Raw genomic sequence first — 15,903 nt, forward strand, 5'->3', positions numbered from 1 at the left:
CCATTTAATGTTCTTGAATACACTTGCACATACCACATTCAGCAACAGGATAGTTAAAAGCCTTTGTCTCCACCACCAGACATTATCAGAGTCCATATCATTTACATGGAGGGGGTTCAGTGGAGAGGACCCTGTGCTCAGTAGGGCTGGCCCGAACCAGAGCACACAAGATGTTAACTTTCTGCTGTCTCAAGATGCTAAGCCTATGATAAGGTAAAAAAGAACGGCACAACCACCCAAGGAAATAATTTTAAACTAGTATTTAAGTAGAGTGGACCATAGTTTATAATTGTCTTCAAAAACAGAAATGGAATTCTTTAAGATGCAAAATACCTGCAGTTGGAGAGTTTGCATGGTGAGACTTTTTGGGCAGGTTAAAGATCTGTTCACCAGGATCTGGTGGAGGAAGAGCATCTTGGCCTTGTCGAGCTTCCACAGGATCATACTCCTTCCCATCATAGTTAGCGTCAAAGAACTTCTTAAACCATTGAATGAAATCTAAGTTGTCTTGGAAGCGCCCTTTGACCAGTTTTTCCACAGGAATTACCTAAAAGGTAGATATTAACATCTAATATTACATCACTGTCATATTTTTAAATATAAAAAATGACATATACACACTTATTTTAAAAAAAATCTACTAACTGCATCAACAAATAAATCTCTGCCATTATTTTGTTCCTAAAAGAAAGGGTGAATTTGCAAGTGATCTTAAAAATGAAAACAAAACCCAGCCTTTGAAGCAGCAATGCAGTAGGTGTAGGTAAGCCTTTATAGCTGTTGTTCCATAGAGATACTCCCTTATATCCCATGGGTACATCCCATGATGAATGACACTGTTCTGGGAGTAACACTATGTTCAGCCTGCTAGGGATTTCTGGTTTTAATGCATGTGGTACAGCTTGATGTACTACAAACAAACAATTCTTCAAAAACTCCAGACAGATGTTTCTTGCTCTCTGTCCTACTGTTTGAACTACAAAACCCAGCAGCTTTTCCAAGACATGCTAAAATTCAAACCAACCTACATTTTGGTAGCACATGGTCATCAGATGAACAAACCCTGAGGTTTTAATCTTGTAATTTTTTTCTGTTCCACATATAGCTATACACAGAACAGTTTGTGGACATGCAGAAGTTAACTTAAATGCCTTATCAAGTTCTAGTAAAACAAAGGAAAGGCTATGAGGATATCTCCATATCAATACTTTAGAAATTCTTCACAGACATGAAACCTCCAAAAAGTGTCTTCAGCCAATATTACAGCACTCAAGGCTTCCAGACACTATGGGCAGACAGGGACTACAACTGCAGAGGAGCTTTGCTTAATTCATGCCACTGATTAGACAGCCAAGTTAGGTGGACCTAGTGCCTCTTGAATGTTATGAGTTTTCAGCTGGAAAAGGGTTTTCATTTTTTCTTCAGGATTAAGACAACTGTACAGCATTTTATAAATCTATGATGCTTCTGCAAGAATTGACATTGCATTTTGCATGTCTTTTTAGGTTATTCCATTTGTACCTTAACTCTACATTAAAAAGGCATGATAAATTTGCTCTCTACAGGAAAATTGACAATTAGTCATTAGCACATTAATCTTCCCAATGGTTCATTAGCAAATCACACTGTAAATAGAAGTGACCATAACATTTCATAAAAAAATGAGGGTTTTCCAGTTTTTCATAGAAGTCTTAAGGAACCCTCTGTTATGACTGTTTAAATTTCAGAATAAGGCAACACTAAAAGCCAGAGCAGAATCTTAAAAAGGTAAATAGGCAGTGCATCAGTGTAAAACTATAAGCATGATAACATAACTTCCAAATTAATTTTTATCAACTGAGTAATTTATATTGGTGAGTCTGTCAAACTCACACATTCAAGTATAAACTAAATACCTTAAAGCTGAACAAGCATTTTCTCAGAGGCTTCTATTATTAACTTTACAAGATCCCATATGCTACCCAATCTATTAAATCACTGGGTAAATTATCCCAGCTTTTGAATAATTTAAATTCCCCAAACACTGCTTTGGACAAGAAACATGGAATACTTATAGGAACAGCATATTTTCAAGTTGTTTTGTTGGAAATTCAGGAAACCAATAATTTTACTTATCAAAAAATAAAGATTCACTGATGACAAGGAATTTCTGACACCTGGTGTTTTATCAAAGGGTCTCTGATATTAAGATATAATGAGTTAGATGGCACAACTCCTCAGCAGACATATGGGCTCAATTTTCAATTTGTACCTAAATGGAGCCAAATGCCAAACTTGTTCTTTCATGCCCAAATACCCTTTTCAGATGATGAAAGGTCAAGAACATTTTCATACACTACTCACAATTCCATTCTCCATCCGAAAGTTGAAAAAGCACATTTTGAAATATTTTGAAGTTTGTTTCCCTTATTTATTAATTTAACACAATTTATGTAACTTTTGAAACACATAGTGATCAAAATACAAATACAGAATGCCTACCTTATCCACATTCATTCTTTTAAATGATGCCTGCAGAAGTTTGAAGTTGTGAATGTACTCATGCTCCAGCTTCGCTTGAAACTTTACTTTCTTCAAGCTGATGCACCCTGGGAACAACATGTCCATGAACTGGCAGTAAGCTGCTCCTATAACAAGAGAATGCATTGACGTTAATCCAGATGCACCCAGCTAAGACCAAATGGTGTTTAATGCCATTAGCAGAAAGCAACAGTGATGAGTAAGTCCCTGCTGTAATTCAGCCTAACACTATGCACCCAAGACCTGCTTATCTAATGTACATTGTGCAGTGACATGTTCAAGTGCTTCTTTTCCACTTGATCTGGATGCACAATGCACTGTTGTGCAGCATCCGAGAGGAATCACCTCAATTAATGCAAAGTGAAATGGATGTTCTTGGAGTCCCTATACACAGCAGGACTGTCCATACAATGAGAAGATAACAGTGAAAATGAAAATCTCTTAATAAGCTTCCTCAATCCCCACAGTCCCATGAATTCAAACAAGCCAGGATCATCTTTCTTCTGGTCCTTGTACCCACATGCCAAGCAAGTCCAACACAATTATTTAAGATTCTATTAATGATTAAAAAAAAAATTAATTGCAAGGCTCCAGCTTGTTAAAACACACTAGTCAGTTCCCACCCCTCTGCAATGAACATCCTTGCTGATTTTCACTTCCTGCATTAAAATGCATTAAAATGCATTAAAGGCATTTAAATAAGCAGACTAGTGTAGTCCACCCATAGCTTTCAAAGCTGGGCTGACAGCTTTAGTTCTCACTCAAAACAGTCAGGTTCCTAAGTTTAACTCTGAGAGCCCTCTGAACTTAAATAGAGGGTAGGGACGTGCATGTACAACTAATCCAGAACAAAGAAGGAAGTATATGGCAAAATGTCTAACCAGCATCCTGAGGCTAGCTAATAGAGACAGCATTTCTTGCATGCAGGGAACTTCCTCCTGTAGCATCATGCCACTGTCATTTGCAAAGCCTTTACTGTTGACACACTCAAGTGCTTAAAAATCAAGATTAAAATGTTTAAGGAAACCAAAGGAAAAGCAATTTTCTTTCTTCTTCAGAAGAGTTTTCTACAAAACACTTTATACTCAGCAAAGATTCAGCAACGTCCACAGAGAGCTGTAGAGGGTGCAGCCCCTGTGCTTGAGCATCAGGGCAGGGAAAAGTTTGCCCCATTACCCCTGACAAGTTTAATTTTACTTCTACAAAAAAGACTTTTGTGCCTTTAGTGCACAACAGTTTTGACAATGTCCATATCTCACCTAAGAGTTCAGCCCACTATCAACAACAATTTTTTATCACAAATATTTCTGAGTGCTCACAGAGAAACCAAAGTAACAAAGCAGACACCTGGCTTGTCGAGTTTTACAGAAGAGTCAACAAAAACTTGAACTTAAAGTCATTTTTCTCCCTGGGTATGCAGATGTTTTGACAGGACCGACTTCATGCATGAGATGGTTCTCATTCTCTGCACCCAGTCAGCCATCACTTGAAGGGTTACTGAGATCATCACTTCCCAAACAGAAGAAGTGTTTAAGAGAAGAGTCAAAAAATATTCTCTAAAATACTAACACAAATTTTCTAAGGGACTTACCAAGATGCAGCTTTAGTGCTGAAAACCACTGTCATTTTAAAAAATAATCTGTTCACATTGTCTAGCTTTGTGGGGAAAATGGTTATTAAAAAACCTCATTTTCCAAGGACACCTTGTGCTTAGCTTGTGTTTGCAATGGTCTTGATATGATCAGGAATCAAAGAAAAATATTCCCTAAAGGGAAAGGCGCCTTCTGGCAAGTTACAAGCATCAGATGACAAATTTGCATCTTCTTACAGAAAACTTTATAAACACAATTATTTATTCAAAACTCATCTCTAGCAAGAGAACTTGTAAATACATGGCAATAGAAAAAATACATTACAGTTAAAAGCATAGATATACGGATAATTCATAGCTTGAGCACACTTATTATTGTTTAATTTAATGCAAAAGGATTATTATGCAATCATTTAATGTTATAAATTGAATTTGTTCCTAATTCTGTCCTTTCATCCTCCCCATACCCCAATTATAAGCTTTACTCTGATATCTAAGTAATTGCCTGGAGGCCCTAAAAATGCACTGCACAACCTTTCATCTAGATCCTTTTAGAAAACTAGAAGCCCAAAGTGTTCACATGAGATTTTTCTCCTGCTGCTGGTAATGCAAATTCCTTCTGCATGCCTTTAGACAGTCTCTCTCTAGTTAGGGTATTTCCTTGTGTTTTCTCTGCTGGCAGTTGTTTCTGTGCCTTTGCCAGCCAGGAGGTGGTCCTGGGTCTGCACAACACTGGAGGGCAGAAAACACTGGACTGCATCCACATGGCAGCACAGACCTGTTCTCTGACACAACACTGGAGCGGCTGCTGGGCTGCCTCCCCAACAGGAGGATTCTATTGCACTGGCAAATACAGTTCATTAAAATACTCCTTCCTGAAGTACAGAGGCAACAAACAAACATGGATGGAACTAAACACTGAACTACAAAGAGAGGAAATTCCTCCCTACTCCAAAAAGCCAGAGACCTGCCTACCACACCAATAGGAGAAAGTAAAATTATTATTACAGTCAACTGGAACTACCTGATTTTGGACATGGAGGTTATGTATGTATTTAATATTATATAGGTGCTTATTTATAATTTAAAATTATACCCCCTAAAGCTTGTAGCTGTCAGATTACATTTAAATGGGAAACACCAGTGCAATAGAATGGGACACTACACTGCCCACGGCTGGGATTTCCTGGAGGCAGCAGACAGGGGAGCCCTACTCAAGTGATGTGAGATTGCAATGCCTTAATTTTACAGCCACAGCATATCTGTGTGGTGCTCTGCATATGGGACAGCATTTTAGGCCTATCCAAAGTACTACATGACTGATTTTTCAATACAGGTACATGGGAAAGGAATTGTTTTAATGGAATACAAAGAAAACAACAGTAGAGATAATGACATGATGACTCACGACATACCTCCTGCATAATTTACACAAACAAAAGAATTTTTATGCTACTGTATTTTATTCAGTATTAAAAAACTCCCCTACATTTTCTGGAAAAAAAACCAAACAAAAAACCCCAACAATCCCCCCACACCCCTAAAAAAACAACCAAAACCAAACCTAAATCTTCTCAAATGTGTACAGCGAAGTTGAAAACACACTACCGGAATAGGTTTCACAATAAATCTATCTTTCTGACTGAAAAACTTTTATATGCATAAACATGCACATACACACACACACAAAAAGGAATAATTTGACTTCTACTCAAATGAAAGATGAAAAGTACAGCTGGTGGCAGTGCAAAAGAAGGATCAATGTTAAAAACCTCTAATCCTTTATTAGCTAACAAGCAATTTAGAATCACTGGCTAAAAATCCTTTTGTGTTTTGATCTAGAATATTGATGCAGCCATTAGTTACAGAAGATATTCACGGGCCAGACTCTGAAATGAGCCTGCAAACATGGTTGTGCTGAAATCACCCCCAGCAGTTGCTATTTTTAGCCCCATTAGTGAGCAGAAAGAACCGGCAGCATCAGGGCTTTGCAGGTGTTTCCTGGGCATCCCTGGCTTGGGGCAGAGCAGGCAGCAAGTGGAGGGAGGGCATTTCATCCACCAGGCTTGGGCAAGCAGCTGCCAGAGGAGGATAAGAGATGCTGGAGCAGAATTCAGACACAAGAGAACAAACTCAGAATTGAAAAGGTTATTTAAAGCTATTAAAATTCAAGAATTTTCTCACATGCAGCAGAAAAGCTGAAAATTACTACCAAATTTATACAAACTGAGTATCTTAGAGTGTTTTCAGAGTTGAAGACAATCTTTCACTAGTCCCTTGCAGTAAGCAATGCTGAACTAATTTTAGTTTTTGTCCTGTATGTCTTCTTCCCTGCTTCTGTGCTTCTTTTCCAGACTGTCCATGTTGACTTAGCTTGCTCTGAAGCATATGCACTCTGCATTATTAGAGATTTTCAATTTTTCTCTTCTCCTTCACCATCTGGAGGCTGATGAATCCACAAATGCAAAGAAGTATTTTCTTGATTATCAAAAATACTTCTGCTCCTGACTATTTAAATCGAAAGGAAATTAAAGGAGGTAATGAAGACAAGAGAATCCTGTTTGCAACCAGTTTTTACCACTCAGTAAACTTTCTGGATTTCAGATTACAGATCTGAAACCAAGATTAAATGCTTGGTTTTCTTTAGCATTGATGTTTATATATTTATAAATTAAAATAAAAACTTTATTTTCAAACTAACTGCTTTTAATATGCTATAGTTAGAACTCATTATGCTAGTAAAATATTTAGTAGAAACACTATAAATATAAGCGGGTACTGCCAATATGTGTGTGCCCTACACAAATTAGGTCAATCCTTCACATCTAATGTCAAAAAACTGTCCCTCACTGCTCCTCCCTGAATCCTTTCAGTGTGTGGAAGCAAGATCCCACAAAACCATATAAAACCACACCAGCCAACATGGAAAACAAAGGCAAACAAGGGGCCCATGAAAAGACAGGGCCTTGCTGGGGCAGGGGTGGAGCTGATTCCTTTTAATTCTGATACCCAAACCATAGCAAAAAGCTAAGTTCTACACTAGAAATTTGGTATGCATGTTTAGTATCAGCTTTGTTCTAAAACTGCATAGAAATCAAGTTTAAACCTTTTAACCAGGCCTCAGTTTGACTTTCACATGCAGTTTTTGAAAAGTTCCATTTGGGAAAGAGGCTGACTGCGCCTTTTTCTGTAACAAAATTAGTTTATTTGCTTTAATGAAACATTTAGACAATACAAAAACACATATCCAGTCATCCTAGATAAGAACTCCTTCAAATCATTCATTTTATCCAAAGCTGCAACCACCTGATCATGCATTTGGAAAATACAGGATGATTTGTGTATGAATTAGTCATCAGTAGTTCGGTTCACTATGTTTGCTTACGCTGATGGAAAGCTGCACACGCCCCATATTGCTGTTGCTGGGACGACAGCAGCCATGAAGAAAAAGCAGTGACTTGCAAGGAGCACGTGTGACTTAACAGTTTTGGTAAGAAAGGGAGAGAAAAGCCTAGAAATGCCAGCAATCATTGTTTACAGTACAGCACTTAGGGCTGGTGTTTTACCTTAGGCTTTCTAGAATTGCTTCCTCAGCAATGATGTTTAGGTAAGCACACAGCAGTAGGTTTCCAACTCAGAGATCAGAGTATAGATTTTCATTTACATTTCAAATATGGGCTCTGTTATGCCATCCAAAGGTTTGTTGCTTTTTTTAACTGGGCAATGAAGCTAGTGAAGAGCCTGAAGCACAACTCTCATGAGGAGCAGCTGCTGGAGCTGGGGTTATTTAGCCTGAAGAAAATGAGGGTTGCAGGGGAACCTTCTTGTTGTCTGCAAATACCTGAAAGGAGGCTGTAGCCAGGTAAGGGTCAGTCTCTCCTCCCAAGCAACATGCAATAGAACAAAAGGAAACAGCCTCAAGTTGTGTCAGGGGAGGTCTAGATGGGCTATCAAAAAAAATTTCTTCCCAGAGACAGTTGTCAAGCATTGGAACAGGCTGGCCAGGAAAGTGGTGGAGTCACCATCCCTTGGGGGTATTTAAAAGTCATGCAGATGTGGCTCTTAGTGACATGGTTTAGTGGTGGACTTGGCAGTTGGACTCCATGATTTGTAGTTTTTTCCAACATAAATCATTCTATGATTCCATGTCTGTGAGCATAATGTAGTGTTACATACAACCACGTGTTTAAGAAACAGAACACTTTATCTTGAGTGCTCCACTGGAGAGACCATGCTCTTCAAACTCCTATTTGCATTTCCAGCAGCACCTATATGACCTAGTATGTAGGTCAACATAATTTTACTTCTCCAGTCAGCACACCCTCCCCCCACTCCCCACACCTTCACCATGATTTAAGAAGTTTCAGCCCATTTCTCAGTGAATGTTCAAGAACACATCAATTTACCACCTACTTAGCTGTAGAGAAACAAGTTTTTATGGGGTTGTGCATCAGTGAAGCACTCTGGCCTATCTTCACTCTTCCCAGTAACAGTCCTGGAAGAGCATTTAAAAAGCCCTAAAAGTGATGCAGATTAGAGTGCAGCCCTGTCCTGCTCACAGTTGCATGAGCACAGCTGCCTCAGAGAGGGCAGAGTGAGTGCCTGCATACAGATGGGAGCTCAAAAAAGCAGTGCTGCCACCACAGGAAAAAGCCTTAAAGAGCTGAGAACTCCTTCCAGCCTTACCAACAGCCCCTGAGATAACATGCACCTAAATAACATCTGCTACCAAAAGTCCTGTTCCACACAGGTAGGACAAGTGTGTGACATAATCCAGAATATCCACAGATCATTTTAAATAATGGATATTGGAGGGAGGTTTCCCACGTGTTAACTTGTATTCTCTTTTTCTTAAATATGTAAATCATTAAGCTGCTCATAAATTATACACAACAGAGTTTTTAATACTTAAATTTTTGGCAATAATTTATTTTGGAATTCATTAATTTTTAAACAGGAAGATCAGAACAATTTCAGAAAACACAATTCCCATTTAACTTAAAATAGCTGCGTAGCTCATCGTGCCTAAAAAAAGTACCACACAAAATCTAACAAGCTCTTTAAACCAGAGGGAAATCAAGCAACTCACTGCAAGTGGCATGAGTAATTAAATAATCATTTTTTTAAAAGTAAAAACCTTGTTCAAGTTCTATTCCTCCTGAATTCTTAATGAGTGACATTTAAAAAAATAAATTATTGTCTGGGAATCTCATGATACTGCTTTTCAAGCTTCCTCAGAGAGTTTTGGAAATGATTTAAATCCAATCATTAACATTCATTGTATCCCTCTAATCCTAAGTATCATATGGAAGACATTAGAGAGTCATTGACACTGAGTATGCTCTGTGTTGCATGACCTCAGGACAACATGCCAGTTCCTCGAAACATGCCTCGGTAACAGAGTGCAAATGGGATCAAGCCATGTTTTAATCATGTTCCCAAGTTGTGCTAGAGACCCAGCCTCTGCAAGGCTGCCAACAGGGAAAAAACCAAAACCACCAATGTGGAAACATGCTTTGGCTTCTCAGGCGCACTGTGCTGTAGAGGAATGCTGGCACCAAGCACTCCAACAGGGTCCTATAATGCAGATTTTAGTAATAAGCATGTAGGAAGCTAGAGGTTAATATAGGCATTGAGCAAAATAAACCTTCTGAGACATGAAAACACAAATCCTATGCAGCTAACCCCCAGAATAAACCGTGTTTGTGTGTACATTTACACAGCTGACTTTCTAACAAAATACCACTGCTCACCATTTCTCTGTCTGGCCAATACCCTTCTCCAGCTCCCCCAACCCTTCTCTGGCATGGTGGAGAGGAGCTGGCTCCCTTGGAGCAGCTGTGCTTGGCATGCTGCTCCCTGCTGCTGCCCAGGGTCCTGAGGCTGAGGGGCTGGAGACACGATGGCTGCCCTGCAAACGGGAGCTGCCCTGCCAAGGGGCCGGGGAGCAGTACTCAGTCCCTGGAAGCTGGACACCACAGACACCCTCCACAAGCCAGGAACGATCCTCCTCCCTCACACAGCACCAGTCACAGGGGATAACAGCCCACAGTGAAGTTTTCCTCCAAATCCCAAGCCAGAGAGGTGACACAAAGTCAAACAGAGAATGACATCTGCCCTATTGTCACACCTGCTCTTCTCCAACAACAGGGAGGTGGAGTGCCAACAAAATGTATATATAAAGGGACTACGCATCTCCACAGCAGGAACACCAACTGAGATATGGTACAGAAGTCACCACATGAGAAATTCCCTCTGGCAACACCCAGGGCACCTATAGAGAAAGAGTCTAAAATTTGAAAATGCCAAACCACATGCTTTCTTTATAATACGGCCATTTATTAAAAGCAAGGGAAAAACAACCCTGCATTCACTCCTTGATCCTTGCGTACAAATCCTCAAAGACAGAAGGTCTGTATGCACTGGGGGCCAGACAATTTGCAAGTTTATAATTCTACAGAGAATTTTCAAATGCACAGTGTGGGGAGAGTCTGTATCTCCTTAATCTCATAGCATCACAGAAGTATAGCTATGTCAAAAAGTATACCTTGCTCCAGGCCACCTTTTCTTTTCTATCCATTTACCATTTCCTTGACATTATATAGCTTGTAGATATTGTGTTGTTTCTTTTTAATTCATATCCAAGCCTTCTACAGTCTCCTGCCTGACTCTTATTTTGAATATACTCTCATGTAACACTCTAACAGTCATGAAAAGCCCTGCAACACATACACTTGGTATTCCTTAGAGATGAAAAACTGCCTTAGTAAAGAAAATTCAGTTATAGGATGCTTAGTCAGAATTCTTTCTAAGAAGCCACTGTGTATTCCTTAAAAAAAAAACATGACTCCTAAAAAACAACTGATGTCATACTTCAAATGAAACTCTTGTTCCCCAAACCTGTGGGTTTTGCACTTGGGATCCTACAGCATTACATCCTCTCAATTGTTCTTTATTATATTTCATTGATGTATCAAATTAAGTGCTTGCTCTCTCTAATGCCAGTCTAAAGGGAACGCTCTATGCCTTCTATTAAAACCATGGTTTATAAATTTCATGCTCAGGTAAAACAACTTTGCAGGAAATCAAACCCAGAGTCCAAAAACTGACAATATGACACGTATCTAAAGCAAGAAGAATTGTACTGAGATGGTTGGAGAGATTTTCCCTGTTTAGCTGTCAAAACTAAATTACCAGAGGAGCTGCAGACTGAATTAAGACTCTCCAGGGCTGCACCCATCCATAACCTGGCTTTCTTGGCACATCACTACAACAGCAGGCATTCAGAAAGCTCAGGGGACACTGCACTTTGCTCGGCCTACTTAGCAGAGAAAAAACCACATCTAAGACTCCCAAGGAATACAAATACTTTATGACTAAACCAGCCTCTTCCTTTGCTGCTCCTCATCCTAGCAGCTCTGTTCCTCTAAGTGGAAACTGAGAAACAGGCTGGTATTGCTACAGTATGTCTATTATCAAAGCTACTTCTCCACAGCAGTGAGGAAAAGGAGGTCTGATTGCTTTTTCTGTCATTGTAACTACTGTCACATTAAGCTTCAGATATGTTCTGAATAAAGCCTTTAGTAAAGGCGGAATGTCACATTATTCCTCCTTGCTTAAGCTCTGAATGTCAAAAATTATTGTTAGGTTGGCTGCAAAATGTGGGCACAAGTGAGGTCTCACAGCTAGGTGCTGAACACAAGCATATGCCGTATCTAGGTTGCTCCTACGTCCTAAAAGTAACCCCTTTGAGCTTTCAATTCAGATATAACATCCCCCCTGCTCTCCCTCTCCCACTTTTTTTGGCCCTGCATTTAGCTGTTTCAGGCATTTTGATTGCTCCTTATTAGCAAAAATGAACAAGAACTGAATAGTCATAAAACAGCATGACTGATCTTAATGCTTTTTTCTAAAAAAGAAGAAAATGTCCATACAATTTTACAGTAGGTTATAAAATTCAGTTACAGCAGCTCTGCATATCCCTGTTAATGCTATGAAATGCTTCATAGCTGTAAAGAGTTTCCCACATATTCCTTCCCTTTGAAGTTCTGGAGAAATGCTCATATTTTATGGTAACAAGCATTAATCTGCATGAAAGCTGCCAATGGTTCAAGGGAGGTCAGCCAAAGAATGCCAGAATGAATAAGTTAGACTGGCCATTCTCAAACTGCAGTCCATACCATGCTTGCTTGCTGGTGCTCTGCCTGCTAGTTGGCTTAACATTTGTGCTACTGTTCCCTTAGTTTCCTTCTTGAAAGCTACACTAGAAATAGGCGAAATAAAATATATGTACATTAAATAAATTGCTTTGACTTCACACAGTAAACTGTATCAAATGCAGAAAGATTCCCAAACCATCTGTCTTCAATCCCTACACATGGATGCCTTGCACATGAGAAATGGACTATGTAGCCTCAAATGGGAACGACCTATTAAGACTAAGATTACTGTGCTCCAGTGTCTGCAATAACCTATCAGTGTTTATATTCATCAGTTCAGAGAGTAAAGTCCTCCCAAACACAGGAAGCACTGTGCTAGAATGCTTCTTTAGATAAGGAACTATTAAACCCCCTTGTAAAACACATGAATGTAAAAACAGGAGTGTGTAAGCATCAAGTTCAACTAGCAAATCAAATGGGGAAATTCAAATCAACAGCTTTCACCCACATAAAGACAAGAATGTAAAAGCATCAGGTAACAAAAACAATCAGTACAATCCAGGAAATTCTGAAGGAAGAAAAGATTTAATTTTGTACAGAATGGAGTAAGAGCTGTAATGAGACCACCCTTTTTCAGTTCTTCCCTTGAGGCGTGTCCCAAAATCCTCACTGTAGGTCACAGAAAAAGTTGTATAAGAAGCTGAAGTATTGAAATGGGACAGTGGATTTGTGACAGTTCCCATGCTTTTCCCCTCCTTGCCCCACCCAGCTGAAGTCTCTCTATCTGATCTTCTTACATAACTTTAACTCATGCTATTCTGCTTAGTCAATATTTTCTTAGATCACTTCTCCCTTTTTTTCAGAAAGGGTTTTGGTAAGTTTTTTATGTCTTAGGTTTTTTTTTTTGGTTGGGTGGGTTTTTTGTGTAAGCCCACACACATTTAACTTGATTGAGAACTCGCTTCAAAAGCTTCCTTTCAACTATTTATGAGCATTTAAATAGCTACACAGGAACAAGTCAACAACTTGTCTCCTATGCTTCCTGTTTCAAACAATAGCAAATTTTGGGTATTTTGGGATGCAAACCTCCATTTTCTTCTGTTTCTATCTCCTTCTTTGTGTGCACATGTGTATCTATCTATCTATAGCTACTCCCTGTGCGAATTCTCTCTTTATATACACTGAAATAAAATACTTAGGCTAACTTCCTGATATACAAATATAACAACAGCTGGAGAGACAGAGATAACACCTCAGTTTCAAGTTTAATAACAGTTAAAAAAATATTTCCCATGGTCTATGTCTTTAGTTGTTCAGTTTATATCAGCTGCTTGCATTGACTTTATCCTGCACTTTTTCAACCTCATTTTCATGGTCACTGGGCAAGGCTGCAAGTCTGGAATTCCACTTCAGCAGCTGAAAATTGCTTTCTTAAACTTTGAAGAATAGGCTACAAGACTATCAACCTCAAAGGATTATTTATATCTTCCAGGGAACATCTCTGAGACAGAGAATTTACCCAGAATGCTAGGTAAGATCAAATATATGAATATAAGACCCTATTTATTCATTTCATCTAGACCAAAAAATAGCTGAAATCTGTTCATGGTTCCTCTTCCATGTGCTTTGAGCACTATCTTCATAAGATAAGATAATATCTTCGTAAGATATTCCCAGAATGTTAGCTGTCTGGAAACAGCAATCTAAGTTAGATTTCCTCCTCCACAAACAAACTGCTCCTCCACCAGACACCTCCAAATTGAAAAAATCACAGTAGGAAATCAGAAAGAAGTCATTCCCCAGGGGTATGTATATTCACAGTGAAACATCAGCCTTTTTCTGTGTCATTTCTAGCCATCATCTAGTTACAGACCCTGTTGTTTAACACCTATGCTCTAGCTGCAACTCTATTAACCAAAATGTCTGAAATATTCAAACTATTACCCTTTTTTCAGGGCTCATTACCAAATATACTTACAGCAATAAGTAAAGATTTAAAGAGAATTCTCGGATTTAAAGAGAAACAGGCAGATTTTGACAAAGTTCTAAAGCCCTCACAGCAGCTAAAGGCTCATTTCCTCAAACCCATGTTTTTTCTTCAGTCACACTTGTGTTTTTTTCCTTGCAAACATCAGCAGGGATTTGAGAAATCTCATCAGGAAGGAAAAGGAGCTGGATAATTTTGTTCATCTGGGGTGTAGGTTCTCTATTTGTCTATTTCTCAGTTATGTCCACTCTCCATTTGAAAAGATACTACCCCAGTGGCTTTAAAACACTAACACTTATCACTGTATTCTTTACTTACTTAGCCAACCTTTTTATTACTTCTATGTATCTCCTGCTACATTTGTCCCATTCACCTCTGCCTTTGTTATGCTTTGCCAAGGTACCTTATCTTCCCATGATTAACACAAATGCAAAAATGCTTCCTGTGCACATACATCAGTCTCTTTTTTCAGAGTAACTGGTTTATGTCAAAGTGAAAAGTTATCTATTTTCAACAAATCAGACTTTTAAAGTGGTTTTAAAATAAACATTTGTAGAGCATACTGTGCTTTCTTACCTGAACAGAGTTGTTCAACTTTTGTGTAGTTTAAAGCTAATATATCATTAACCCATGCAATGATGTCATGTCTGCTCATAGTCTCCTGGGTTATAGAGGTAGAGTACACGTTGACCGCCATTCCCCAACTAGAAAAAAAAAAGAGACAAAAATATTTTTAACATTTTGGTAAATGTTTTCTGAATACAGTGAATATATCCTTCCTGTTCAAAACAGGAAAAGAAAACTCAAAACCCTCTCTTATTTATTGAAAGAAAAGGCGTAATTTTTATTCTTTGATGATATATAACCTCTTCAGTGTCCTCTTGGAATCTATGAACATATTTCTCTGGCTGTCACTGTGAACTTAAAGAACATATAAACCTACAGTACTCTGCTTCATGCCAATAAGGTATGAAGAAAACCAGAATCAGACCTAAAGATACATAGTCAGGATGAGAGACCCGAGATTTTTGTCACATTGTGCTGACCAATACAGTGATTTGACATCTGTCAGTTTTTTGCCACTGCAGGATGATCAGGTTCCCTAAACCAACATTTAATTTTAGATAACTTCTAAATGATGAAGTAGTTGTTCTACTTACTGAAATACTGATTTCTTACTGGGACAGGGCCCTTTTGGATCATGAATTCAGTTCCTAACAGTCAGAGTGAATATCAGATAATCTCTGTTACAAATGTACCAACGTCTATCCTGAAAGCAGCTGAGATTTGCACCCCCAACTGTCTGGCTGGAAAGCTGCCATTGAGCCCGATTCTTACAAAACATAAGGAACATTTCCTCTCAGCTTAAACCCATTTGTTCTTCTGCCAGCATTATCCTCCAGCTCTAATGGCCTTTTCTTCCCCAGAACAGATTTCCTAATGCTTTAGAGACAGCACTCAGTGTCTGTCCCAATGCCCAGGTAGTCCAGATTAAACAAATCAATGTGAGTCTCTTACATCAAGTCAGACATTCACTGACTGGTCATGCCAGCAGTCCTCCTTGAACAGTCAGTTTCAAACTGTGTTCAGATAACATTTCACTGAGACCTTGGTAAATGGCACTCTGTGCTTGAAGTTTTGACGGC

At 38.9% G+C, this 15,903-nt stretch overlaps 1 protein-coding gene across 6 annotated transcripts in view; it reads right to left on the reverse strand.

Annotated features, from left to right (window-relative positions):
• Positions 1-15,903, reverse strand: part of MAPRE2 (microtubule associated protein RP/EB family member 2) — a 98,829-nt gene that overhangs the window by 22,642 nt on the left and 60,284 nt on the right. For 5 of the 6 annotated variants that reach the window (XM_086888678.1, XM_086888669.1, XM_023921154.2 and 2 more), the window contains 3 exons: positions 14,834-14,961; positions 2,482-2,627; positions 334-547 (listed from right to left, as the gene is read on the reverse strand). In XM_086888678.1, the coding sequence (XP_086744804.1) occupies positions 334-547; positions 2,482-2,627; positions 14,834-14,954 (481 nt within the window). In that variant the 5' untranslated portion in view covers positions 14,955-14,961. The remainder of the gene's footprint in view (positions 1-333; positions 548-2,481; positions 2,628-14,833; positions 14,962-15,903) is intronic. The other variant, XM_086888685.1, reaches the window with a different exon arrangement.

Source organism: Cyanistes caeruleus, chromosome 1, assembly GCF_971803275.1.
Source record: "Cyanistes caeruleus chromosome 1, bCyaCae1.hap1.1, whole genome shotgun sequence".
Lineage (NCBI taxonomy): Eukaryota > Metazoa > Chordata > Aves > Passeriformes > Paridae > Cyanistes > Cyanistes caeruleus.